This window comes from Gobius niger (genome assembly GCF_951799975.1).
Source record: "Gobius niger genome assembly, chromosome: 14".
Classification (NCBI taxonomy): domain Eukaryota; kingdom Metazoa; phylum Chordata; class Actinopteri; order Gobiiformes; family Gobiidae; genus Gobius; species Gobius niger.
Window position 1 is genome coordinate 15,469,533 of NC_136865.1, and position 25,922 is coordinate 15,495,454.

Below are 25,922 nucleotides of genomic sequence, written 5' to 3' on the forward strand. Positions count from 1 at the left end.
CACGTAGCTGAGAGTGAAGCGCATTGGGTTCAGGGCTTTGTGCGGTGAGGAGACCCATGGATGAGCGGACCACGCCCCGGCCCCATGGCTAGACACAGGACACGGGGCTAGTGGTTTAGCGCAGAGCTGCTACATCCGGGCGCCCCGCTCGGTTTACCAGCCGTGCGAAGATGGCGACTTCAGGGAGGAGTGCATTATTATCCTCCTCATCAACTGGACCAAAGGCTACACTGGAAAACTCCAACCCAGAAGATGATGACGGGCAAAATTTGTGGTAGGCTTAGAAAAAAGACGTTTTTAGTGGTGCTGGGTGAGTGGCCACTATTGCCAAGATGATGCTGGTTTGACAGCTAGCCTGCTAATAAAGCTAGCTAGCATCAGGACCAGACACTGGCCACTAGACACAACAGCAGTAGCTTGTATTAGCTTCTCGCTGTCAGTCGTTGTCTGTTGTGTGTAGAAAATAAAGGCTGGGTGGGGTTTGTTATAACGTGGAGTGTTTGTTTTAGGTCGACGATCCTGAGTGAAGTGTCTACCCATTCAAGATCAAAACTACCCGCTGGCAAAAATGTCCTGATTATGGGTAGGTATCCATGTTATATGTCTGAGTTTAGTTGCTAACCAAGGTGCAACGTTAGCTTGATTAGCCAGGAATCTCCAACCCACTTGGTCTGCCTGATGCCCTAATGCAGCTTGGCTTGATGGTGCATTGAAATGCTTTAATTTACAGTGTATTTGTCTGTGTCCTGAAGGTTAGACCGTTGCATGTTATGATATTATGAATCGGTCTTTAGCACATGCACTTCTCGTATCACACATTCCCAAATGATGCAGTGCAAGTCATTCTAGCCTTGAGTGATGCTAGTAGCAGCACCAGAAGGATGCTGATAGCAAATGATCATCGTGTACAACCACCAGGGCTGGGTCAATATCATTCAGACTCATCCCCGCCTTCTCGCTTAACCCTGATGACAAACGCATGAATATCCTGATCATGTGCACGATGAAAACCGTGACTACAGCAGATTGGATTGTAGTGGGGACGAAGCTGACAACGACAACATCCAGTGTTTTCACGAGTCCCCCTGTCGGTATAGACAAATATGACATACCTATAGTACATCCTAAGAGAAGATTTACTGCAATGGCCAAATTCCCTCAGGTCTGCCTTATTGAATTGAATTTATTCATTCCTTATTTTACTAGGTAAATCAGTTCAGGACAAATGCTCATTTACAACGATGACCTGGCCTAGATGCACTGCAAGGAAATATAGTACAAAGAATGAAAACACATTTGGCATTACTGTACTCTACCAGACATAAAACTACAGTTATGCCCTACAAATGTACTTCTTGTAGGACATCGTCACTGTCTGTTTTTGTTTACTTGTTTGTTTTATTGTACAAGGAACGATTTGCTCAACTATTTGTTATTTTTGCATGCTTATATTTTGTATATGAACAAAAGGTGGAAATAAATGTCTATACAATTTAATCCTTAAGGTGAGGTGGGCTCAGGAAAAACCACTTTAGTTGCAAAACTTCAAGGAGTTGAAGAGTATATGAAGGGGCGTGGCCTTGAATACCTCTACTTCAGTGTCCATGATGATGACATTGATGGTAATCCATAAATTTATGTAGAAATTTATAGAAATTATGAAACATATGCTGAGCTTTTTAAAATTCTGTTTTGTGTTTTTAGACCACACAAGATGCAATGCGTGGGTCCTAGACGGAGACCTCTATCACAAAGGTCTGCAGGGAGTAGCTATACCTGTGGATGCAATCAGTGACACACTGCTGTTGATAACGGTTGATATGTCACGACCATGGAATGCTTTGGACTCTTTGCAAAAATGGGCAGCTGTTGCAAGAGAGCACATTGACAAACTCCGAGTTCCCCCGGAAACACTGCGGGAGCTAGAACATAAAAGTAAGTCTAAAATAGTGATAACATTTACGTGTGTTTCTTCACATTTTACAACAAAATGTAAAAAAAAAAAATGTTTTTTTTCTTTCTTTTTTTTCAATTATAGTTGTAAAGCAATTTCAGGAATACACAGAGCCAGGTAGTGGAGAGGATGGCACACCACAAAGAAGGAATGAAGAAGAAGAAAGTGTTCTTCTACCCTTAGGCGACAACACATTAACACATAACCTAGGAATACCAGTTGTAGTGGTCTGCACCAAGGTAAATCACAAGATTTTATTTGGCTATAGGTGTGTTGTGATTTTGTATACTATACTTTGGTACAATTGGTTTCAAAAGAAAAAGCTGTTTTACTTTGTATGGAGAAATATATGTGCTGGTTGCGCTCACAGCCTCTGACCATGTGTTGTCCTTCCCCAGTGTGATGCAATCAGCACATTGGAGAAAGAGCACGACTACAGAGATGAGCACCTTGACTTTATTCAGTCCCACGTCCGACACTTCTGTCTACAGTGTATCCTTCATTACATCGCTCAAAATCTTTATTTTCCTAGTTTATCCAAAGTTTAAATGGTGTTCATTGTGATTCTGAGGAAGTTTGCTTTGTGGAAAGATGTGCAAACTGAGTATGTCATTGCTCTGAAGTCCTATTTTTGAATTTCTATGTGTGGCTTTACTGCTGTAGAAGTTATCCTTGACAGTCATGTCAGATGGGGCGTCTCTGGTGTACACATCAGTAAAGGAGATGAAGAATCTGGATGTGCTTTATAAATACTTGGTTCACCGACTTTATGGCTTTCCTTTTCAGTGTCCTGCTCAAGTAGTGGAAAGAGATGCTGTTTTCATGTAAGTCTTATTACTTAGACCGTTTCATCCAGAATATTTGAGTGTTGTGTTTATGGATCTTTTTCTCTGCCACTAGTCCATCAGGTTGGGACAATGAAAAGAAAATTGCAATCCTTCATGAAAACTTGCAAACAATTAAAGCAGATGACGGCTATGAAGATGTTATAGTCAAGCCTCCGGTCAGAAAGGTATTGCATAGTTGTAATTGTGTTGTCCAACTACATAACTCAAAAGTATGAACTACCATTTAAAATATGTTTTAAACTATTTAGATTTGAAATGGCACTAGTTTATTAACATTTTTTGCCCTAGATTGTCCATGAAAAGGAGATCCAAGCTGAAGATGACCAAGTGTTTCTGGTGAAACTTCAGGTCAGGCTTGTTTTTACGTTGTAGATTTAGGCATTGTTTTTATTCATTACGAGGTAGATGTTCATAGGTTTTTATTTTTACTTTTTAATTTGCAGTCTCTGCTAGCAAAACAGCCTGCTGTGACCACAGGACGGCCAGTGGTAAATGTTTTTACTGATTGTCTGATTAATTTAATTACCTTCACTAAAGTGACTGTAAAATGCACTTTTGATGTTCAAAGGACACCACCAGCAGAGCACCCACTGGTTCCCCGAGAACAAGTAATCGCTCAGCAGCAGCCAATGTTGCAAATGCAATGCCTCAAGCGGGTAAGTCCAAGGTTTAACCTACAGCAAAATGACTGACTATAGTGGCATGTCATTTATGTGGTTGTCAATTTATGCTTCAGGTCAGACTAGTGAGGGTGTTTTGGCCAACTTTTTTAACAGTCTATTGACAAAAAAGGCTGGATCAAGTGGTCCTGGGACGGGCGGTAACAACACTCCTGGAACAGTACGGAAATCAGGTAATTTCCCTCCTGTATATGTTTGTATTGTTAAGATTAAAAGGCTTCATCTGTATACTCCTGGCACACATATATCATAATTTGATGCCTACCATTGCTCATTTCCATGTTTTGGTTCATGTCCTTGACTGTGTGGTGTAAATAAACATGCCTTGCCATGCCATTTTGTACCAAAAACATAACATATCGACATAATTTTGTGTTTAAAACTTCTTCTTTCATAGCAACACTCATAGTATTTGTTGTATAATCTCATTAATATCATTCACACTGTGTGTATGTGTGTGCGTGCACACTAGTCAAAGGATGCTGGCCACGTTAAGGTGTGTGAGAGTCACTACATCACAATCACTGCTGCTTGAGTCTGTCTTGAGGCAAATCATTAACCCTTTCTATGTTATGTGTTAAAATGAACAAAAGCTCCCGCACACCAGCTCACTCTTCAAGAAATTTATTACTGCAACGTTTGGTCAAACTGACCATCGTCAAGCTTGAAGATTGCCCTAGCTGTCAGGTGTTTTATAACCTTTGGTATTGGCCCCAACAAATAACAACCAATCAGGTTATGTGGGATCTCCACAATCGAGTGACCCATAAAGCATTGCCAATATTTAACATATAATTACAGCATATATTCTTAATTAAAAAAAATCATAATTATAACATAATTATGTAGATAAAGACGATAAATAAAAACGTCAAGAAATTAACAGGTTTTTTTTTCTTCAGAATAAACACGTGAAACGCGTCACCAAAGGTGGCGCATACTTCTCCCAACTGCTCAGAATGGAAGGAAACTTTGTTTTAAACTTAATTTAAAACATAATTATGTGAATCAATGTGAATAATTATGTGAATCAATCACTCGATTGTGGAGATCACACATGGCCTATACCTGATTGGTTGTTATTTGTTGGGGGCAGTACCTAAGGTTATAAAATACCTGACAGAAGGGGCTGTCCTCAAGCCTGACGAAGGTCAGATTGACCGAAACGTTGCAGCAATAAATGAGTGAGACGGTGTGCGGACGCTTTTGTTAATTTTTGCATTCATTGCCCTGCCTTCTACGCACCTGTCGCCTCCCGGGTGTGCGGAGTCATTCTTAGCAATGTATTTTATGTGTTAAAATTCATTATTTAGATTTCTTGCATTTTTTGCAGTATATGGGGAAAATACACATAAAAATGATTGATGTAATTTTATAACAAAGAGCATTCACACGCACATTCTTGGCTTGCTTTGAGCAGTGTTAAGTTAACCAGTATCTATACAGATTCTTTTACATTTTTCATTACCTTTTACCACTGGATAAGGTTTTACACCAACATAAAAACAAAACTTGCAAGAAACAGACTGTTTTGTAAACTGCTCATGATAATTATTTCCCTACATTTCTTTTTGTGGCACATTCATTTATGCCTGCCATCACAGCATGCTAACAAAGGCTGAGTAACAAAGTATACAGTATTGCAGTAACAGAAGCGGATACATGTTTTGCTTTTTATGATACAATTCCCAGCCTTTTGGTTACTGGACAAATGTTTCTTCTAAACTGGTTACTGCCATATTTTGATAAGCTTTTCTTTTGTCTTGGATTTGCATACACTGATCATTTTGTAAATGGACTAGATTTCTTGTATGAAGCACTGAATAGACCGAAGAAACTTCTTCTCCCATCCTTAATTAAAACCATGCCTGTTTGCCAGTTGTAATGTATGCAAACAATGCACCAAAATATTAATTATATTTTAGATCATGCATGGACGTGATCAAAAGGATTTTTCTTTCTCTTTTTGTAGTAATTGGATTTGTTTTGATGCAGGTTCAAAACTGGGAATTAGTGATGTACAGGCAGAGTTGGACCGCATATCCAGTCGAGACACTGATGTAGACTTGTCCAATGCCAACGAAACCCCAGCCACCGATGGACAGGACACATGAAGACGGACACACATCAAACCTGTTCCTCTTTGTCACCTCTGAGTCCCAACTCCTCCACCCTCACCCCCCCATTTCCCCTGTGGTTCTGAAGATGAGAAAGGAGAAAAAGGACGAGGAAAACCACTCGGACAGGACAGAATTCCATCACCTTTCACTTGAGAAGTCCCAATTCCTCTGTACAACCTTTCATAAACTTTCTTCTTCCTTCATCTTTTTTCTTCCTGGCTGTTGTGCGAAGGCTATTGTTTTGCCACTGTTACATGCAGGACGATCTGTAATAGATTTTGGGGCCATTGTAGAAGCATAAGTTGGAGTGAGAATCACTTGTGGATAGACAAAATAAGTTGTTTGGAGTGGATGGATCCATCAAATTATTGATGGTCTTGTTACTGGTTTTTACTGTAGAATTTACAAAGAGCATGTTGAATAAACTGCACTTAGGTACTGTAGGAAAGGCTGTTTGAATGTTTGTACTGTATGTGGTGGCACTTTTGGCCAATGTTTTTGGAAGAAGAGATTAAAGAAATGCCTAAAACAAAATTGTTAACAACAATTGCAAACGTTTAAGACAAAGGGACAAACAGACCAGTATTTGCTTGTGTGAGTCTTGAGAGCATGAGAAAATTATTTTTGTGTGTGAGAAGAGAGAATGTGGCACATGAAGATAAATAGAAGGATTTTTTTTTCTATTCTAGACCTGTATGTTGATGATTTTTTCTGATTTCCAGGTGCAACTAAATTACTATGCTTATGAATAAAACATTACACTAATTGTCAACAGTTGCCTGTCAAACTACAAAGGAAAACATGTAAATTATTCATCCACACACTATGGAGGACCCACTTCACAATGTCATGTTTTACATTATACTTTTGTCCATTACATGCATTAAATTGGTCAAAACAGAAAAAAACAAAACACTGCAATAGTTGTGCAGTGGCTGAATAGCTAAGCTTTATTTGTACAGAAAGACATAATTCTGAGGTAAATCTGGTCATTGTTATGGAGGGAGGGGTCAGAATATGGGAGTGTCACATCAAGAATGTACAGTAATTGTCATGCTGATTGGTCCTGTTCTTTCAGAGCTCTGTGTTGGCGTTTGTATAATCAAATCTGTTAACCATTCAAATAAAAGGTGTATTTATTCGGAGTACACTGTCTGGCTGTTGTGTGTAACCAAACCACACCCACTCCTTTACAAACTGTTATCACAGTTACACCTGCATCTGCTGGTGGTCCAAGACTATTTGGCATCAGTGTGGGAGCTTGCTACCACCAGGAGTCTACAAGACTGCACTGTTTTCGTGCCATTCCAAAGCCCATATAAATAGATGGCACATCAGGCATGTCTACTATGGTGCAAAGTTGAAAAGACCATTTTTAGAGATTTGCAGTGGTGTGAAAAAGACATGTTAGTTGATAACTTAAGTGTAAGCTTGTCACCAGTTTGTTAGCTTATATTTACAGCCATTTTTCTTTTTAGACTTGAAAAATGTGATTTGGTTTATGGCAAGGAATCGAAGGATTCTGCAGAACAGCCTATAGCAGGTACACCAAATGTTATATGATCGTTTAACAGTTAATAAATGTATAGAGAGGAACTCGTATAAGAACTTGTAAGATGCATTACACTAATTGTTCAGAACAAGGCATCCTTTGTCTGAGTCCGAGACCATGTACTTTGACTCTTACTGTTGTGTACTGTCGACCTGTGGTTCATAAAATCTGGTACGTGCACTTGTGCTGGTACTTGGGGTCATCAGCAATTTTAAACTTAATTTGTTTTTAATGCATTGGAGTTTTACACCCTGTTCAGAAATAATTTAGTCCATGTCAGAGCTATTTTGCACCAAGTTTAGTCCTGATTAGTTCTTGATCTATGCTTAGAGATAGACACACAAATGAATGGTCTGTCTGATTTTGCTGCATGCAAAGACCCATTTAGAATATTTATTTATCTATTCAATTAACAAGCCAGGTTGGGTTTTATGAAATAATCGAGTGCACAGTATTATTTATTTATTGTTATTATTATGTAATATATAGCCATGCATTTCTAGGCCTTATGCTCTACCACCCATCACCCCCCCAAATTTCCAATTACAGTAGCAGCTCATAAACCACATTCCTCACTAATGAATGCAACGTGCCTCTCTAATTCACTGCCTCATATAACATACATTTGTCGTGTGCTTTCTGTTTAGCTGATTTTCATCGATTCAAATCCACAATTTTGCAACAATTCACTGCTCAGCTTTTATTATCAGCTGAAGTAGTAGTTTAATATGGCGCTCTATTTTATCAAGCGCGGCAGAATACCTTCATGTCTCCTTCCGCCAGCTTTGCGTTAGATCTTACTGGCGGAAGCTGCATCTTCGGTGGAGCCACGGCGGGTGTGGTTAGGACTCAAACGGGCGGTTCACCTCACAGCAGCCCTCTCCTATTTTCAGTCGAGTAAAAGAGGATTTGTTTTTTTAATAAGAACCACGGAAGAACCACTCCATACTGGTAAAGATACGGTGCTTTTATATAACGCTCGATTGTGCTTGGAAAGCGTCAGTGTTTGATTCGCCAAGGAAAATCATCTTTTGGCAAGGGAGTGGGCTCCGGTGGGGTTTTCTTATTTGGCTGGTAGCTTGTTGGATCTACTTTTCATACGTCCTGGCTAAGCTAACCGAGTCAATGTAAATGTGGATGATTTGTCAAGGTCTCGCATGTTTGTGTACTATTTATCACAACGCAATTGCCATTAACTAACGTGCGCAGTGCTCTTGTAATGTTAGCGAATCTTGAGCTAAGGTTTGTTTATATTAGCTAGCTAGCTGGCTATCTAGCACTTAGCTAGGCACGCAAGGTTAGCTTTCGTTGAAGGAAGGTGGGTTATTCAGCTAACACAAAGTCCAATGAATTGAAGTTTAGTTTCAGGAATAAATTGAGTGAGACACAGGAGTTTCAACCATCACGGGTGTATTTTGGTCAATTATACTTTTACAAATCAATCTCTAATTAATAATATAGCCATAACGCTACATTTTATAAGCACAGACACGTAGCGACACATATACAGTTTTGCTATCGTAAAAAACAAACACACGTGTGACCAATTTAAAATTGTAAGTGCATGTAATGACTCTTCAGAATCGGTACACACATTGATATTGTGTCTTCAGTCATGTCCCTTGAACTAAAACCAAGATCAAAAACAGATCACCGACACATACGTTAGAAACTATAGGAATAAATGACTTGCTTGTAGCATAATGTTCATCAAAGTGACAATGAGCAGCAGCAGGTGTAAGTTCCAGCTGAAATGACCACTTTTCTGTTCATTTATTTTATTTTTTACTTGAATTGTATTGTTTAAGACATTGGGAACACATCCTCACATGCTTCAGTGCGTGATGGAATTTATAGAGGAAATACATGTATTATAGTCACATTACAATAAAGCAAATACAATTACTTGGGCGCCCACTGCTCCTTGCGTGTTGCCCCAGCAGCATCGGAAGATGGGTCAAATGCAGAGGACAAATTGCACTACGGGGGCAATAAAGTATACCTTACCTTATGTTGGTACAATTCAGATACATTTCTAAAGTTGACTGTTGAAACTTTGATAGGTGAAATCAAGTGTATGTATGCTTTGTTTTGAGGTTTGGTTCACAGAGTAATCACCTTGTGTTTTGGTTAGAGTAAGTAGATGGTTTTTTTTTTTTCAGAAACGGAAAGATGTTGCTGTGCACTTATAGTGAGTAGTCGTGGAAGTGATTGTGGAGTGAAGTACGTAGTTTCGCTCATTGGAAACCCAATCTGCCAGGTCGGGCCTTGGCTGTGGTGGGGGGAGGGACAGAAATATGCCTTTGATGTTCGTTGCTGCTGAATGGTGAATTGTGTTCATGCTGGCCGGGAAATACCCACCGCTTTGCTCTCTCAATTGGAGGTGGTGGCTCGGCATTTCCCGTCACTTCTATGTTAGTAAGCAGGTAGTGGTGGGTACTACTGAGAAGGTGAATTTCAGTCTAGTCAACAAATAATCACTGAACTCGCGGTAGGTTTGCAAGAAAACTTGAGTGAGTTGTCAAATTTCTGTCTCTTTCTTGCAGTAAAATCTGATCTACGGGCTGAGGGTCAGCAAGTACAATGGCTACTCAGTGTAAGTAAACACCAAATATTTTTTACAAAACTAACTAAAGATGTTCAAATACCCCGATTCACCCCCAATGTTTCTCCTCCCCTCTGAGTGAAGTCTCTTATCACTTTTGGTTCCGGAGATGCAAAGTATTCACACACCTACTCTTTTCCCTCATTTTGTTATGTTGCAGCCTCATTTCAAAAGTTTTGAAGAATGTTTTGCAAATGTATTAAAAATAAAGCAGAGCTGTGCTCATCCAAACGGAGCCATTGGGGCTCCGTTGGGGGAGACCTCCCTGCCTTGGTCAGGGAGGTGACCAGGAACCCGATGGTCTCTGACAGAGCTCCAGTTAGTCTGAGAAAAAGGCAGAACCTTACAGACAGACAACCATCTCTGCAGCACTGCACCATAAAGGCCTGATTGGTGGAGTGCTGCAGAGAAGGTTGTTCTCATTCAGAAATTGATTCAATAAGTTTTTTTTTCTCATCAATCTACACACAATACCCCATAATGACAAGTGGGAAAAGGTTTTTTGAATGTTTTGCATATTCATTCAAATTAAAACTGCAGCACGCGGCTGATCAGACTTTGTTAGAGATGGTTGTCCGTCCATACGGTTCTCTCATTTCCTCAAAATAATGCTGGAGCTCTGTCAGACCATCAGGTTCTTGGTCACCTCCCTGACCAAGACCCTTCTCCCCCAATGGCTCCGTTTGGACGGGCCCAGCTCTAGCAAGAGTCCTGGTGGTTCTGAACATCTTCCATTTACGAATAATGGATGTCACTTTGCTCCTCGGGACCTTCAATGCTGCAACAGTTTTTCTGTACATTTCCCCAGGTCTGTGCCTCGATACAAACCTGTCTCTGAGTCTACAGACAGTTCCTTTGACTTCAGAGCTTAGTTTCTGTTCTGTCATGCATCTGTCAGCTGTGTATGTCTTTCCAAATCAAGTCCAACCCATTTAATTTAGCACAAGTGGACTCCAGGAGAGCTGTAGAATCTCAAGGGCGATCAGTGGAAAAAGGATGCTATTGAGCTCAGTTCTAAATGTGACAAAGCAAACGGTGTGAATACTTGTGTACCTGTGATATTTCAGATCAAAGATCAAAAGTGTAGGGGTGTGAACACTTTCCAGGATACACTGTATCTGCCTTTTTAGCGGTTTCGGGTATATCGGCCTTTTTAGCGGCCGATAGCCAGTATTGAAAATACCCTAATATCGGTGCCGATATATCGGTTGGGCCCTAATTTGCAGAAATGTTTGTAGATGTACATTGTTAATGTAGTTATGGAAAAAAGAATGGACTAGATATATTTTAAGTAAATCTATTACAGATGTATACATGATTTTTTTTGTACTACTGTTCATTTATGTGCATAAGATACCTTTTATGCCATTATTATTACTTGCACATATCCTAACTATTTGCACCCCGCTATGTCTTCTTTAGAGCTGCTGTAATAAGTGAATATCTCTATTGCGAGATCAATAAAGTCTTATCTTATATTAAAATGTAGAAGTTACATGAACCTGTACGTTTATGGAACAACATTTGGTTGAATTTTTGCTTCTAAATTGACAATCTTTTTCTTTTCTTCATCTACAGCTGATTTGATGGAGCTGGACATGGCCATGGGAGACAGTAAAGCTGCTGTCAGCCAGTGGCAGCAGCAGTCCTACCTGGACTCAGGCATTCAGTCAGGGGTCACCACCACAGCTCCTTCTCTGAGTGGCAAAGGAAACCCAGACGCAGAGGAAGATGACCCATCTCTGTATGACTGGGAGTTTAACCAGCCCTTCACCCCCGAGGCTGCAGGTAGGTGCTTCACAGATACAGCTGCCTTCTGTAAGACTCGCACTAAAGTAAAAATCCTTTTCAGACATCGAAGGGTTTGCCATGACCCGGGCTCAGCGTGTAAGGGCTGCCATGTTCCCTGAGACCCTGGAGGAGGGCATTCAGATTCCTCCCACTCAGCTGGATGCTGCCCACCCTACAGCCGTGCAGCGCTTGGCTGAGCCTTCGCAGATGTTAAAGCATGCGGTTGTCAATCTCATTAACTACCAAGATGATGCGGAGCTGGCTACGCGTGCCATACCTGAGCTCACTAAACTGCTCAATGATGAAGATCAGGTACAGATCTATGAAACAAGAATGTTGTGTTGTTTAACTGAGCTTCATTCTAAGCTTTATAAGTGTGCAATGTTTAATTAAATGTTTTTACTTCCTACAATGTTTCAGGTTGTTGTAAACAAAGCAGCTGTTATGGTGCACCAGTTGTCAAAGAAGGAGGCATCCCGACATGCCCTGATGCGCTCTCCACAGATGGTGTCTGCTGTGGTCCGTGCCATGCAGAACACTGGTGATGTGGAGACTGCTCGCTGTTCAGCTGGAACTTTGCACAATCTTTCTCATCATCGTGAGGGGCTGCTTGCAATTTTTAAGTCTGGAGGGATCCCTGCCTTAGTCAAAATGCTTGGGTGAGCGACGCTTGCCTACAATATGCAATGTCAGTTTGGCAACTTGAAATCAAACTAATTAACCCTGTATTCACAGATCTCCTGTGGACAGTGTGCTGTTTTATGCCATCACCACTCTTCACAACCTTTTGTTGCACCAAGAAGGAGCCAAGATGGCAGTGCGCCTGGCAGGAGGGCTGCAGAAAATGGTTGCACTATTGTCTAATACAAATGTCAAATTTCTGGCTATCACTACTGACTGCCTTCAGATTCTGGCTTATGGCAATCAGGAAAGCAAGGTACTGTACAAGTTTGATTTCTGTGTTTATTGACAATGTGACGGAAATATTATTTTATCACCTACTTTATTTTTAGCTGATCATTCTGGCCAGTGGTGGGCCCCAAGCTTTGGTCAACATCATGAGGACATTTACATATGAGAAACTGCTGTGGACCACCAGCAGGGTGCTCAAAGTACTCTCGGTTTGTTCTAGCAACAAACCTGCTATTGTGGAGGCTGGTATGTACACTAGTAATATTGTAGACCTTGTACAACATGTATATTTCATTTTAGTAATAGTATTAATATTCGTTTTTTCTTGTGTAGGGGGCATGCAGGCTTTGGGGCTCCATCTGACAGACCCCAGTCAACGTTTAGTTCAGAACTGCCTCTGGACTCTGAGGAATCTGTCAGATGCTGCAACAAAACAGGTACGAGAGAGTTTGCTGGGAGCACTGAGGACACATTTTAACAGTGCACAATTCTTTTGAAATGTTGTATTTATTATTTTTTTTACACCTTTGCTGTGCAGGAGGGAATGGAAGGTCTCCTGGGAACTCTGGTCCAGCTTTTGGGCAGCGATGACATCAATGTGGTGACATGTGCTGCAGGCATCCTTTCCAACCTTACATGCAACAACTACAGTAACAAACTCATGGTCTGCCAGGTACACTGTAGCACATAAAACAAATATGTAAATGAATGAATCTATGTAACTGCAACTAAGTCATCATCTCATGTGAATAAGGTTGGAGGCATTGAGGCCCTTGTGAGAACAGTGCTCCGTGCTGGGGACAGGGAGGACATAACGGAGCCTGCTGTTTGTGCCCTGCGCCACCTTACGTCCCGACACCAGGATGCTGAAATGGCACAGAATGCTGTGCGCCTCCACTATGGTCTGCCAGTTGTGGTGAAACTACTGCACCCTCCATCCCATTGGCCTCTCATAAAGGTCACTGTCTTTCTGTATTTTTATATCACTGTTGGCCACGCTTTAGTATAGAATAATGTATTATCATGTCTAACAATTATTTCATTTTTTTTTTGTAGGCCACTGTTGGACTGATTCGCAATCTCGCTCTTTGTCCAGCCAATCACAGTGCTCTGCGTGAGCAAGGAGCAATCCCCAGGCTTGTGCAGCTGCTTGTGAGGGCACACCAGGACACCCAGAGGCGCACAAGCATGGGGGGCAACCAGCAGCAGTTTGTGGTATGTGTTTAAACTGAAAAAGGTGTCAGAGTTCTTCCTGTGCTCTATGCATTGCTCAATATTTTGCCATTACACAGGAGGGAGTGCGCATGGAGGAAATTGTGGAGGGGTGCACGGGTGCCCTGCACATTCTGGCCCGGGACGTCCATAACAGAATTGTCATCCGAGGGTTGAACACCATTCCGCTCTTTGTTCAGGTGAGCCTTTCAGGTTAATGCTCACAGTTGGTTATTTATATTTCTAAAGTTTAACATAACCTGGCTGTGATTTTCCCTCTGAAGCTGCTGTACTCTCCAGTAGAGAACATCCAGCGTGTGGCAGCAGGTGTGCTTTGTGAATTAGCTCAGGACAAAGAAGCAGCAGAGGCAATAGAAGCTGAAGGAGCAACTGCCCCACTTACTGAGCTGCTGCATTCAAGAAATGAGGGTGTTGGTGAGTTGAATTTGTTCAGAAATAGCCATGTTTCCTTTTATTAAATCACTATTGTAGTAGTATTGATGTGTATATATATTTTTTGTAGCAACGTATGCTGCAGCTGTCCTGTTCCGTATGTCAGAAGACAAGCCACAAGACTATAAGAAACGACTGTCAGTGGAACTGACCAGCTCTTTGTTCAGAACTGAACCGATGGCCTGGAATGAGGTAGGTTTCCCAAATGGCCTTCAGTAAATCATGTGTTATCGACTTTTTGAGATATTGGCCATGTTATAATGTTAAAATCCTCATCAAAAACAAACCTGGAGTGGTGGTTTGTTAGATTTCCGCATGTTTTAGTGATTTCAGCATATTCAGTTAGTGATTTTAAAGGGCCTATGTCATGCTATTTTAGCAATTCGAAAGTAACCTATAGGCATTTATGATACATTGTACCTCTATCACCCCCCATTCTATATCAAATCGTTTACGACCAGAAAAGTCGTGTAGTGTGTGCTGACCTTAAGGGGTGCTCATTTTTTGTTAGTATTATCTTTTTGTTGTTGTTTTTTTCCAACCTTGAAGACCAGACGCTTGGATTCAGTTAACTCCGCCCCTCTCCGAGTTGATGCTGCCTGTGCAACATTACCAGTAGTTGAGCTATAATTACCACAGCAATAAGTGAAGTTACTTCACAATTCAGTTATAAGGAGTTGACATATGCAACACAGCTTCATAAATGGCTAACACACATGCTAGCACGCATTTTGATTTACATACTGCTCTAGCCTGTCCCTCTGCTGTAACCAGCGCGATTCTGGTTAGTCGCAGGAACTTTGGCGCAAAAATGACTTTTTTCATTTACTCAGAAGGCGTGTTTGTTTACTCTGCAGGAGCAGCGCGGACACGACAGGCAATTTAAGATATATTTGGCGATATAATTTACACCCGGCAAAATACTTAAAAATCAAAGCTTTACTGGTATTTTATTTTCTTCATCTAAAGTCACCTAAATCTCTATTTCCAAGATAAGATAGTAATAATATTGTTAGTTATTCTCCAAGTAAAATGCTCCTGTAAGTTCACCTGCCTCTGTGCAGTTTCTTGCGTCTTCATTGTCAGGAGACTGGGGATAGACCTGCGGGTATTAACGTGGGACATGTGTTTGCCTATGGTGGTTTTCAAATAATTCACTATCTCTCTTGTTCGCGTCTCTCTCCCGATCAGACGCACAGCTGCACAGTCTGCTGTGAGTGACTCTGAGCGCAGCGTCTCTGTGTGGTTCTGAAATCAGCTGCGCATGCAAATGATCTCATCTACCGCTGTATGAAAGTTTACACCGGTGTCTAAAAACTATACCAGTTTTACCGTACACGACGTGATTTTGCATTATATAGGACCTTTAAACACGACCCCATACTCCTGTGTGTGTCACAGAACTTCCATGAAGTTCCTTTGTGTTTTACAGTCTAGACACTTCCGGGAAACATGTTCAGATCTTACCTCGGCCAATCTCTTCCTCGTGCTGATTAGCATACGTGTGGTTATATTTAGTCACTTATGGCGCTGGTTGGGTGCTCCTGTAGTTCCCTGGCTACCTGCTGATTCACACATTGCTTCACACAATACTCATACAGGAAATTTGATTTGCGTGTCTTGTCCGGCACGTTTATAAGTTGCATTGAATAAATAATGCATAAGTTGCATTAAATAAATTAGGACGACATTTCTCACAAGCCCTAGCTACTGCAGCGGCACTAAGTAAACAAACAGGCAGAAGGAAGACGCAGCACTTTTCTTAGGGTTTATAAAACCTTTTAACAAAGAAATGGACAAAGAGCACAGCTTTTGAAACGGATGAGCGAGACTCTTTGAACACAGTAGTTATACTTTTTCAGCTAATTATCTGCCAGTAATGTTGCAATGTTCACTTTGCAATTGTAAGTTCAAGCACTGTCTCTAATAAGAGTATCAAAATACATGTATCACAGTGAGAGAGAATGTGTGGGTCTTGGACGTGCATCTCCTCTCTCCCATTGCTTTTTCTCAGTACTGTACATGAAACACACAATATTATGTAGGGCTGGGCAATTTATCAATTTTTTATAAAAATTGCAATCTCTAATTTGGCCAATGGCAATCATAGGGTTTTATAATACTGACATTTCTTTGGCAGAAACAGTTTTGGATGGGAGAGGTTTGTGTGTTTAAATAAAACTGAAGGAAAGGTTTTCTTTTGAGCTGAGGTTTGTTCATGAAGTTCATGAATCAGCTATGTTTTAGGCCTGGAAATCGAATTAATTAAATCAATGCATGCGTTTAAAAACAGATGATTTGGAAAATGGCTACGCTGTAAAATCGCATCCGTCACTCCATGTGCTAAAAATTGTACCCAACTTTCTTTAGTGTGGCCATTTTTGTGATGGACACAGACAGGAAGTGACATAGATAGAGGCAAACAATTTCAAACTGTTGCCATACCAACCATGTTAAGTCCAGAGGAAATGAGTCAAACTGCTATGGTACGTTAACTTTGTCACTTTCTGTCAACAGCTTGAAAATTAAAAATATCTAGTGATGCACGATAATGGAAATTTGAACCTTTATGCCGATAACTCCCAGTCAACCAATACCGTTAACCGATAATAACCATCAATAATTATGTGTATATATATTTGCACTTTATTTAAGAAATCGATGTAACAGTTCTGCCAAAAATGTATAAACTCTACCAAAAAATATTTCCTCAGTAGTATTTCTCTTTTTGTTTACATCATTATAGTTAATTCTTAGATGCAAAACTGGTGAAAGACAGAATAGCCTGTTTCACTGAATCTAGAGGTGTCTTTTATTCCTCCTCCTGCCGTTTTGTCCAGTGCTGCTGTAACCTGTCGCTGACACGAGAAGTGATGCGAAATTCGTGCCTAACACAGATTCACATTTGCATTGCGCATTAAGTAGATACGACAGCACCAAAGCAAGACACGCTCTCCTGCATTGGGCTAATTTGTGCCACATGATGCATAAATTTGTGCATTTATGCATCATGTGGCAGAAAACACGAAGCTCATTTCATCAATGTAAAACTTTTCTCGCTAGTGCTTTGATCACGGGGCTATTGTCTTTATTTTCTCAGAAATGCAAAGATAATACATAGGTTTAGGATCCACTCAGTTCGAGTGTTAAACGGACTTGAGTGCCGGTCCGTGGAGCATTTCCGTATTTTGTTGCGGTAAAAATGTTGAAGTAACTTCAATGTAAAAAGTAAAAAACGCTTCCTTCACGGAGAGCGCCTGCGTTGTTTTGCTGGAATACTCTAAAACAATGCTCTCTGGCAGAGCGTATATCTGCTGCTGTCATGAATCTGCAGCAGCTCCGGGCCGTCGAGAGAAAGGCGGCGAGCTGGAGCCGCAGATTCAATGCAATTTGAGCTTATAATTGTCGGCCAAAAAATTACATATCGGCTTATCGGGGATGATGTCAAAAATGGCTAAAATTGCTAATAATTATCGTGCATCCCTAAAAATAACTTTTGTGCCTAAGATTTCTTCATTTAAAATTGATGTTTCACTGAAATAAAATGATAATTATGCAACTGATGAGCTTGCAGCTATTCTTCTAAATAAGTTATATTTTCAAAAGCATTAAAGGGACTGTTGCAATGTCCTAATGTGTAGAATGAGCCCAGACCTATTCACAACTGCCTCTAAAATCCTGCACTGTCACACACAAAGTTGTTACGTCGGGCCCGAAGTGCCGTCATGTACGAGTTTAATATACAGACTGCAGTTACGAGTAAGACTTGAGGTGGCAGTAGTGAGTATAAAATGACCAACTTGCATCTAGTCCCTTTTGAAACTTGTCATATGCACTTTTTTTTACACCCCACTCCAAACGAGCTCAGCACGTGCTTTTAAACATATGATCATTTTCACTGTATTAGAACGAACGAATATATGGTATGTTGGGACTGCATTCTTAACACTGTGTCCTTTACTTTTACAGACTGGAGATTTGGGACTGGACATTGGTGCTCAAGGGGACCCACTGGCCTACAGACAAGATGGTAGATATCTTTTATTTTCAAATTGTCACCGCTGTTGATGTCAAGATTATAATGAGGCACTGTGATCTTAAAGATGGAGCATACCGGGCCTATCCAGCACCCTATGGACAGGACACTCTATTGGATCCCATGATGGAAGGAGCTGACTATCACGCAGAGGCTCTGCCAGACCTGGGCCACCACACTGATCCATTGCCAGATCTTGGACACACCCAGGACCTAATGGACAGCAACCAGCTGGCCTGGTTTGACACCGACCTGTAGAAATGGTAAGACTTTGTTACTCTGATACTCTGTGCATAGCTATAACCAAAGAAATAAAAAGTGATTTTTGTATTCTTTCTTACAGTTTTATTCAGTAGAACCTGCATTGTGGTTGGCCCATTTTTATCTTAAAAGAAGCATTAGAATTGGCCTGAAAAGTTGTTGAAGGTATGAAGAAATAAGGGTTCTGGGAAAGTGCCTGAAACATGACAAAGATGGTTGCCACTGGAATGTTTTAAGCAAGTCGATTTATCAAAAGAGTACCAAGATGTGAAATCACACTGCAGAGGGATTGAAGCAGGTTAAAAAAATGGTGCACATGAGGTGGTTTTAGTTGGAAACATGTTTAGCCTTGCCTGTATTATCATTTTTTGTTTAATCTTTTCATCTATATATATTTTTTATTTCTTTTTGTATTATTCACTATTATGGTACCGACCCAGCTTGCCTTCACACTAGCCTTCATTTTATCTTTTAATTAAGAATCATTTCTATTTTTTTTATACATATATTACATGTAGTGTTAAGTTATAGTGATATTATACTTCTTTTTTTCGTTTTTTTTAGGTCTATGGCAGAATGTGTAGAACACTAATAATCAGTTTAATGTACTCTTGACTTAAAGTGTATCATTGTGTAGTTTTTTTATAATCCTGAAAATGGAGAATTATGCATTCTTAATATGTGCTTGTTTAAGCATAAAAATGTCAGTGTCACAAATGTTCTAAAGGGGAAGAGGGAGAAATTAAGGGTGGGTTGGGGATACATCTAGAGACAAGTGTTTTATATACAGTATCACTTGTAGGTTAACTATTTTGTATGCTTACTGGATGTCTGATAGAAAATCTTAAATGCTATCACTGGTCAAATAAAACCCAGTTTTATGTGCTATTGAGGATAACCAGGTTGATGAATCAGTTGTAGTCCTGCTGTGACAGTTATGACACGACTGAATAATAAAAAGGCATTTGATTTCAAACGTGTCTGATTTATTTTATTCTAAGGAGGATCCTTACGGCACAAGTAAAATGTTGACTAAAAGTACCATTTCAAAATGTTCCAGTACACCAGGCCTGGAGCAAGAACAAATAAAGGCCAGACCAGATCAAATTTGATGTAAATCATGTCTAAGCAAGCCCAAAGTAAAATAAAGTCACCTGTAGAAGCCGAAGTCAGAATCAGAATAGTTTTTATTGCCATTGTTTGAGAACACGTTGACAAACCAGGATTTTTTTCTCGGTGCAGACATGCAACAACAAAACACAACAGAGTAAAAAATAAGCTATAAGAATATTGAAATGAAGATAAAAAAAAATAAAACATAAGATATGGTAAGACTACAACAATTTGACATCAGTGGTGGCAAGTACACAAACCACCGTTTGAGAACCATTGCTCTTCAGATGGCGCTGCATTGATGGTCATGAGTTTATTTTTTTAACAGTCTGTTCTAAACCAGAAAATCGGTCTTCAAAGTGAGATGGATTTTGGATGTGGAAATGTAAATACAGCTTTGAGAGTGAGACAAAGAAACATATATTTTTAAAAGACATTTTAATCAAAACCAAAGTGCTCTACAATTTTTACACATTACACCCAAGATGTAAAAGGGCTCAGAGTCGGTGCTGGGACGTAACTGCTGTGTGGGCCGCTGAAGCTGGCTCCACTGTTATACACAGGGAACGAGGAGAGGTCGCAGCCCACGTGTGATGTGATGACGCTTTGTTGTGTGCTGCCCCCTACGGGCCACCTGGGGGACGGGTCAAACGTGCGCTCCATCTCTTCAGTGTCCCAGTTGTAGCGCCTCTTTAACCCTCTGTGCGGGCGCCCGGGCTGCGGCTCTGCTCTGCACGGGACAGTAGACACCGGAGATGGTCTAGGGGTCTGAACATATGGGCTGTCTCTCCTCAGAATAGATTCAATGGAAAAGGGACTGCTAAACTTGACTTCACGTTTGCAAGCAGCAGGTCCAGATGAGCAGACAGAAGGCCTCTGCTGCAGTGGTGGGGATGGGGTTTGGACTTTGGAGACCAACTCAGGGAAGAGCTCCAGGATACCTCTGAAGTGACGACGCACCATCTTCTCTGTGACCTGCTGCGTGTCCAGTTTCCAGTAGTTCTTTTTACTGTCTCGGGACCCTGGGGTCATTGGGACCTGTACACGAAAACACATTTAACACCCTCTATTCACAAATCACACATAATTGAAAGGAGCCTATAAAAAGGTCAACTCCTTACCTTAACAAAACAATTGTTGCTGGACAGACAGACGCGTATGTTGCCTTCCACAGATTTTCTTGGTTCCGGGATCAGCGGTGCCAGTCTGTAAAGCAACTGAAACCACAAAAATGCAATAACTTAGTGCCTATTAATGATACACTTTCCTAATATTTAAATGAATCTTCATACCTGACTGAAAGTAAGCATTTTGTCCGGAGCGTTTTGGAGAATCAAAGCAATCTTAGCCAGGTACGTTGTGCTTTTCAAGAAGTGCTCTATGTGGCTTTTTGGGACAAAAGCAGGTAGCTGACATCCCAAGTTCACCATCTTGAGGCTGGCTGGCAGAGAGTGATGTCTGTGGTCCTTGGAGTCCAGCAGTGACTTGGGGCTCGGAGGCTCTGTACTTATACCTGTATGGGACAAAAGCACTGGAGGGTGTGTTCACCTGGGTAATGGCACTCTTTTCACAAGTTGATGGGTCATAAATGTTCAAGGTGGGGCCAGCGCTGCGTGTGCATCCAAAGTCATTTGCATCAGATTAACAGGATCACCTGGTCTTTCACTTTATCCTATGCAGCCATCTAGGTGTCCCCAGTAAGACAGGCAAACGAGAAAGTAAACAAATTAGTAGAAAACTTGAATAATACAATAAAATGAATTAGATGTTTTGCCTGGCAGTTTGTATTGAATAGTTCAGACATGCTACTTAAGAGTTGTACAGCAAATATAATAGAAATAATAGACACATATAATTTTATTCCTATCATTTTAGAAGAAAAAAAAGTTTTAACAATAATTCAAGATGAGCTAATATGTTTAATCTAATTATTCTAGCAGCATTATTATCTTCTTATGGGCTATTTCTTTTGAATTCTAGCTAATGCTTTTATATTGTATAATTGGGCAAGCTGATATTTAAGAATAAAATCTGACTTTTTCCATTTTAATTTTTAACCAGCAAACACACACACAAAAAAGACGAAGCATTGGGCTGAAACAAATGATTTGTCTGTACCTCTTGTCACTTAACTATAAATCTTTTATTGACAGAGATAACTGAGGCTCCAAAGATGATATTACTTGGGCTCTCCCTAAATCAAAGCAAAGTGGATTCAGTTAAGCCGTTTAGACTGTCTGGGGGCCCTATGCATGTGAATCAGACATGTAAATGGCCGGTGATTATTGTACATTGAGGCAGCACTTACATCTTAAAGAGCCGAGTGAGTGGGCGTGAACTGTCGGCAATCTGACTGTTCAGTGAAGGTTTGCTTTGTTTTGTAAATTGTAAATCGAGAGTTGTTCAAGCAAAACTCATCATTTTAATGGCCTGTAAACTTCATTTCCTCAACATATATTTCTCTCTCATTGTGGTAAGAGCTTATTTCCACTTAGGGTATCATCTCTTCTCTGACAATATATATAACCTAACATAGCTTTGAGCAGGAGAAAAAAACTCTTTGATCCTATAAATTTGTATTTAGACTTTTAACTTAAAAAGATACCTAAAAATCACTCTTTACTTTAAATGTCTACAATATAAACCCTGAATATTGGCTTTATTCAAGCTACAGATTTGAAATCCAAAATAAATTAAAGGCATGTTTTCTTTTCATGAAAAATATAACATTATATAAAATAAACTCACTTTACATTTTTCTATTATATTTATCAGTAATCCTCAGTACCTACAGTACCAAATAAAGTTTACTAGATGTGGTCAAAAATATACTAATAAATGTGCTCACAACTTTTATTAAACTAAAATAAGATTGTCTATAAAAAGTACACATTGATTTTCTTCAGTGGCACAAATCTATTTTGCAAATGAACTCTCCAGAAAAGCCGCTCTACAACAAAAAACTGGAGAACTGTTAAGACGGTTTAGGTCTTTAACATAGTGGCTTATGGGGCTGCTTTTAAGTCGAGCATTTGCACACTAATGCATCAAACCATGAATCTGAATGGACGTCCTCTAATGGGTAAACAGGCCTTTACACAGAAGTATCAAAGTAGTGAAGAGATTTGAAACTTCCCAATCGGCCACATTCGATATGGTTTGTTGACAAAGAACAAGTCATTCTGTCGTTCTGAAGCTGCTCCTGACAGTCAGACATCGCCTAGAGAAATGTGGAATATTCAAAAAATATTGCTGTGATTTCGTCTTATTTTTTATGACGGGTTGATTTCTGTGAGGATACAGAATCTGTGGAGCAAAAGAGTTTATTCAGTTGTTAGGCAGGATAGGATTTTGTATTAAATCATTCATGAGCATAACCCATTTCTTATGTTAAGTTCTCAAATCTCTCTAGTAAATGCTTTTTTAATGACACATCACATTGGTAAAAAGCAGAGGTGGATAGAGCAGCTAAATTTTAACTCAAGAGTAACTTTACTGTGGATTTTTTTTTAGAAGAAGAAGTAATAAGTAGAGTCCAAAATTAATGAACTATTGGAAAGACATAAAAAGTGAAATCAAAAATTGTTAAGGTGTTGAAATTTCATTGGAACCAAATGTTGAGAACAATATTGGGAATATTCCTGAGCAACCTCCGATCACAATGTAACATTTCCCAATTACAAATACTACTTTTAATTGCAAAGAAAATGATTAAGGTCTCTTGGCTCAGCCTCTCCACCATTACCCAATGAAATAATACATTGGAAGTGTATCATTGGAGCACATTTCTGGACAAATTGACTTTTTTGTTGTGTCATTTTTAAATAAAAATCAAGTAAAAAAAAATACATAAAATTATGTAAATAATAATAATAATAATAATAATAAAATACTATTTTCAAAGGAAATGCCAGAGAAATATAAAACTTTTTTTTTAAGAATAAAGTAGGCTAAATTAAAGATTAGATTAGATTAGATTTACTTTATTGTCCACCGAGGTGGAAATTTGTCTTTGGTTCAGCATCACAGTCACAAAATCACACATTGTCACAACAGACATGACAGACAATAAGTTAATAAAAACAATTTAAAACAGTTGTGCTGCGACTCCACTAGATAAGACACTAATTTACTGAGCTACATGAGCAACAATTATTTTTTACTGAAGTAAGGGATACCTGCAGTAGATACTTCAAAATATTACTCAAGACAAGTAGAAGCTAAATAAATAAATAAAAAAAATAAAAATGGTAAAACTAGTCTAAGAATTAGGCTACAATTCAAACAATTAGGCCTACTCATGTATATGTACTTAAGTAAATGTAACTGAGTACTAACTGCCTATGGTTCCAAGACAAGCCTACTGGAAACTGGACAGATCCCAAAAAATATGACACGTATGAAATCATCAGAGCAGAGGCTCTGTCTGCTTAACCTGAAACTGCTGCATGCAAAGGTCCAGTGAAGCTACGATTACAGCATCGTTTCTATGGAATCTATTGGGGAGAAAAAGTCCTTATGTGGAGAGCAGTACCGCGGGGGCTGTCGTAAAGAGCTTCGACGGCCGGTAGGGGGCAGCATAATAACATAACAGCTTAATACAGTATCATGCAAGGTATTGTATATTATGTTATTTTTGTGGATCGTATTAAGCTATGCCTGGCCTATGTTTGTTAAGCCTATGTGATGCAGTTGATGTAAATGGATTTTTTATTTTATTTTTTTGGATAATCCATTATGGTGAAACAACCAGTTGTAGAACTACCCTTTAATTAGCCTATGTTTGTGCTTTTAATAGTTACCACAGATCGGCATATGTTTGTTTCTTTGAGAACTTTTGTAGACAGACTCCAAGCTAAGAGATTTTTGGCATCAGATGCCCACTCTTTCGCTGTATGGGATTACTGCTGGACGACCTAGATTGCAGTTCCAGCCCTGCTGCCCTGTATTTTTCCCTCTGGTCCCCTCCCTCCATCAGATATCCTAGTCAACAGATTACACACTGAGCACGAGCTAAACACACTATTACAGCTGCAGAGCATGTGACACACTGGGGAAGCATTTCTCTTCTCGTTTCTTAGATTCCTCTTGTGATTTACAGTGCTACCTTTTCTGCGATTCTTCGGACGACACATAACCGAGTGACAAACGCAACAATATCCTGTCGCTACTGACTCGTAGCCTAATGATAGTCATGCAAGTAAAGTTAACATAGTATGAATGTCTTCACCTTGTGTGCACATTGATTGCAAATGTCAAAACATTCAAAAACTGCATTTGTGAATCTTATGAAGTTGAATGAAGAGTATGAAGAGTTCAAATCTCTAGAAACATATATGCTACTTAACGTGTATGCAGAAAGCACCAGTATTAGCATAACTGACTGCTGTCCGTAATATATCGCCACACAAATGGTCACGTCCACACACTTTACATTTGGGCCGACTAGTGCGTGACGCCAACGTGCAACAAGTCACACTGTGCAAAGCTCGCACCGTTGCCTGTGATTAACTACGTGCAACAACAACAACCCAGTGCGAAGTTTGTGCTTAGGCTACTTGTCCCACGCTTGTTCTTAAGGTGCGGCTGTAAGAGGATCAACCTTGGGGGATCATCAACACGGCGATGTCATGTTTACATCCGGTGTGCGCTGGTCACGTCGCGCTCGTCTCCTTCGTAGCGACCACGCCCACCCAGGGAAGTTTGACCACCCACTAGCCAGGTTTACGAAATTTGCATACCATTCCTTTTATTCACTTTGCATTTCAAACCCTTATACACTCAGATGTTTTTGTACACACTTTTACAATAAATACAGGTGATGAAAGGTGAGTGAGGAAATGTTCTTTATCAAGTGAAATGACCCTTGCTTATTATTTATAGTTTTATTGCTCGACTATATCAGACTACAGATTGTTTGTCTGCTTCACAAAGGAGGTTGTCAACAGTGGTGCTATCCAGGCCAACACCAATTGTAGTCTATTGATTATTAATAGCCACCCTGTAAATCAAGCACGATCCCAGCACAGAATTTTATGTCCTACTTTGCACAAAGACTCTTTAATAATTGATTTTAATATGTTACACAGCATGGATAAAAAGCCCAAAGTCTGACAAAAACCTTAAATTCCATTGGCAATTCTTTAAAGGTGCATTATGCAACTTTTTATAGGGAAAAAAACAGTTGATATTTGGGCGTATTTGACCTTGTAGTGACCCAGCGGCTGTATGTGTGGTCAGCCTGACGCCTTTACTTTCCATCACAGTGGTCTCTAAGACTGCTGAAAACCCCCAAAAACAATTGATCCTGGAGCGTCTTAGAGCCCACTGTGATGGAAAGTAAAGGCGTCAGGCTGACCACTCATACAGCCGCTGGGTCACTACA

At 40.0% G+C, this 25,922-nt stretch overlaps 2 protein-coding genes across 2 annotated transcripts; both read left to right on the forward strand.

Annotated features, from left to right (window-relative positions):
* Window positions 1-21: 21 nt before the first annotated feature.
* On the forward strand, window positions 22-6,742 carry dync1li1 (dynein, cytoplasmic 1, light intermediate chain 1). The gene is made up of 13 exons (XM_079571108.1): window positions 22-274; window positions 510-583; window positions 1,506-1,622; window positions 1,705-1,935; window positions 2,039-2,193; window positions 2,353-2,446; window positions 2,643-2,778; window positions 2,855-2,966; window positions 3,091-3,150; window positions 3,246-3,290; window positions 3,371-3,458; window positions 3,539-3,655; window positions 5,478-6,742. Exons 1-13 carry the CDS (start codon window positions 171-173, stop codon window positions 5,594-5,596), a joined length of 1,452 nt encoding a protein of 483 aa, XP_079427234.1. The 5' UTR covers window positions 22-170; the 3' UTR covers window positions 5,597-6,742.
* A 1,219-nt stretch (window positions 6,743-7,961) lies between these two features.
* Window positions 7,962-19,400, forward strand: LOC306973558 (catenin beta-1-like). Its single transcript, XM_079570484.1, has 17 exons — window positions 7,962-8,105; window positions 9,701-9,750; window positions 11,338-11,547; window positions 11,612-11,862; window positions 11,971-12,209; window positions 12,286-12,487; window positions 12,564-12,708; window positions 12,796-12,899; window positions 13,001-13,135; window positions 13,217-13,420; window positions 13,519-13,677; window positions 13,755-13,874; window positions 13,959-14,109; window positions 14,198-14,319; window positions 18,097-18,157; window positions 18,231-18,426; window positions 18,507-19,400. The coding sequence occupies exons 2-16, from the start codon at window positions 9,738-9,740 to the stop codon at window positions 18,419-18,421; spliced, it is 2,307 nt and encodes a 768-aa protein (XP_079426610.1). The 5' UTR covers window positions 7,962-8,105; window positions 9,701-9,737; the 3' UTR covers window positions 18,422-18,426; window positions 18,507-19,400.
* The last annotated feature ends 6,522 nt before the right edge of the window (window positions 19,401-25,922 follow it).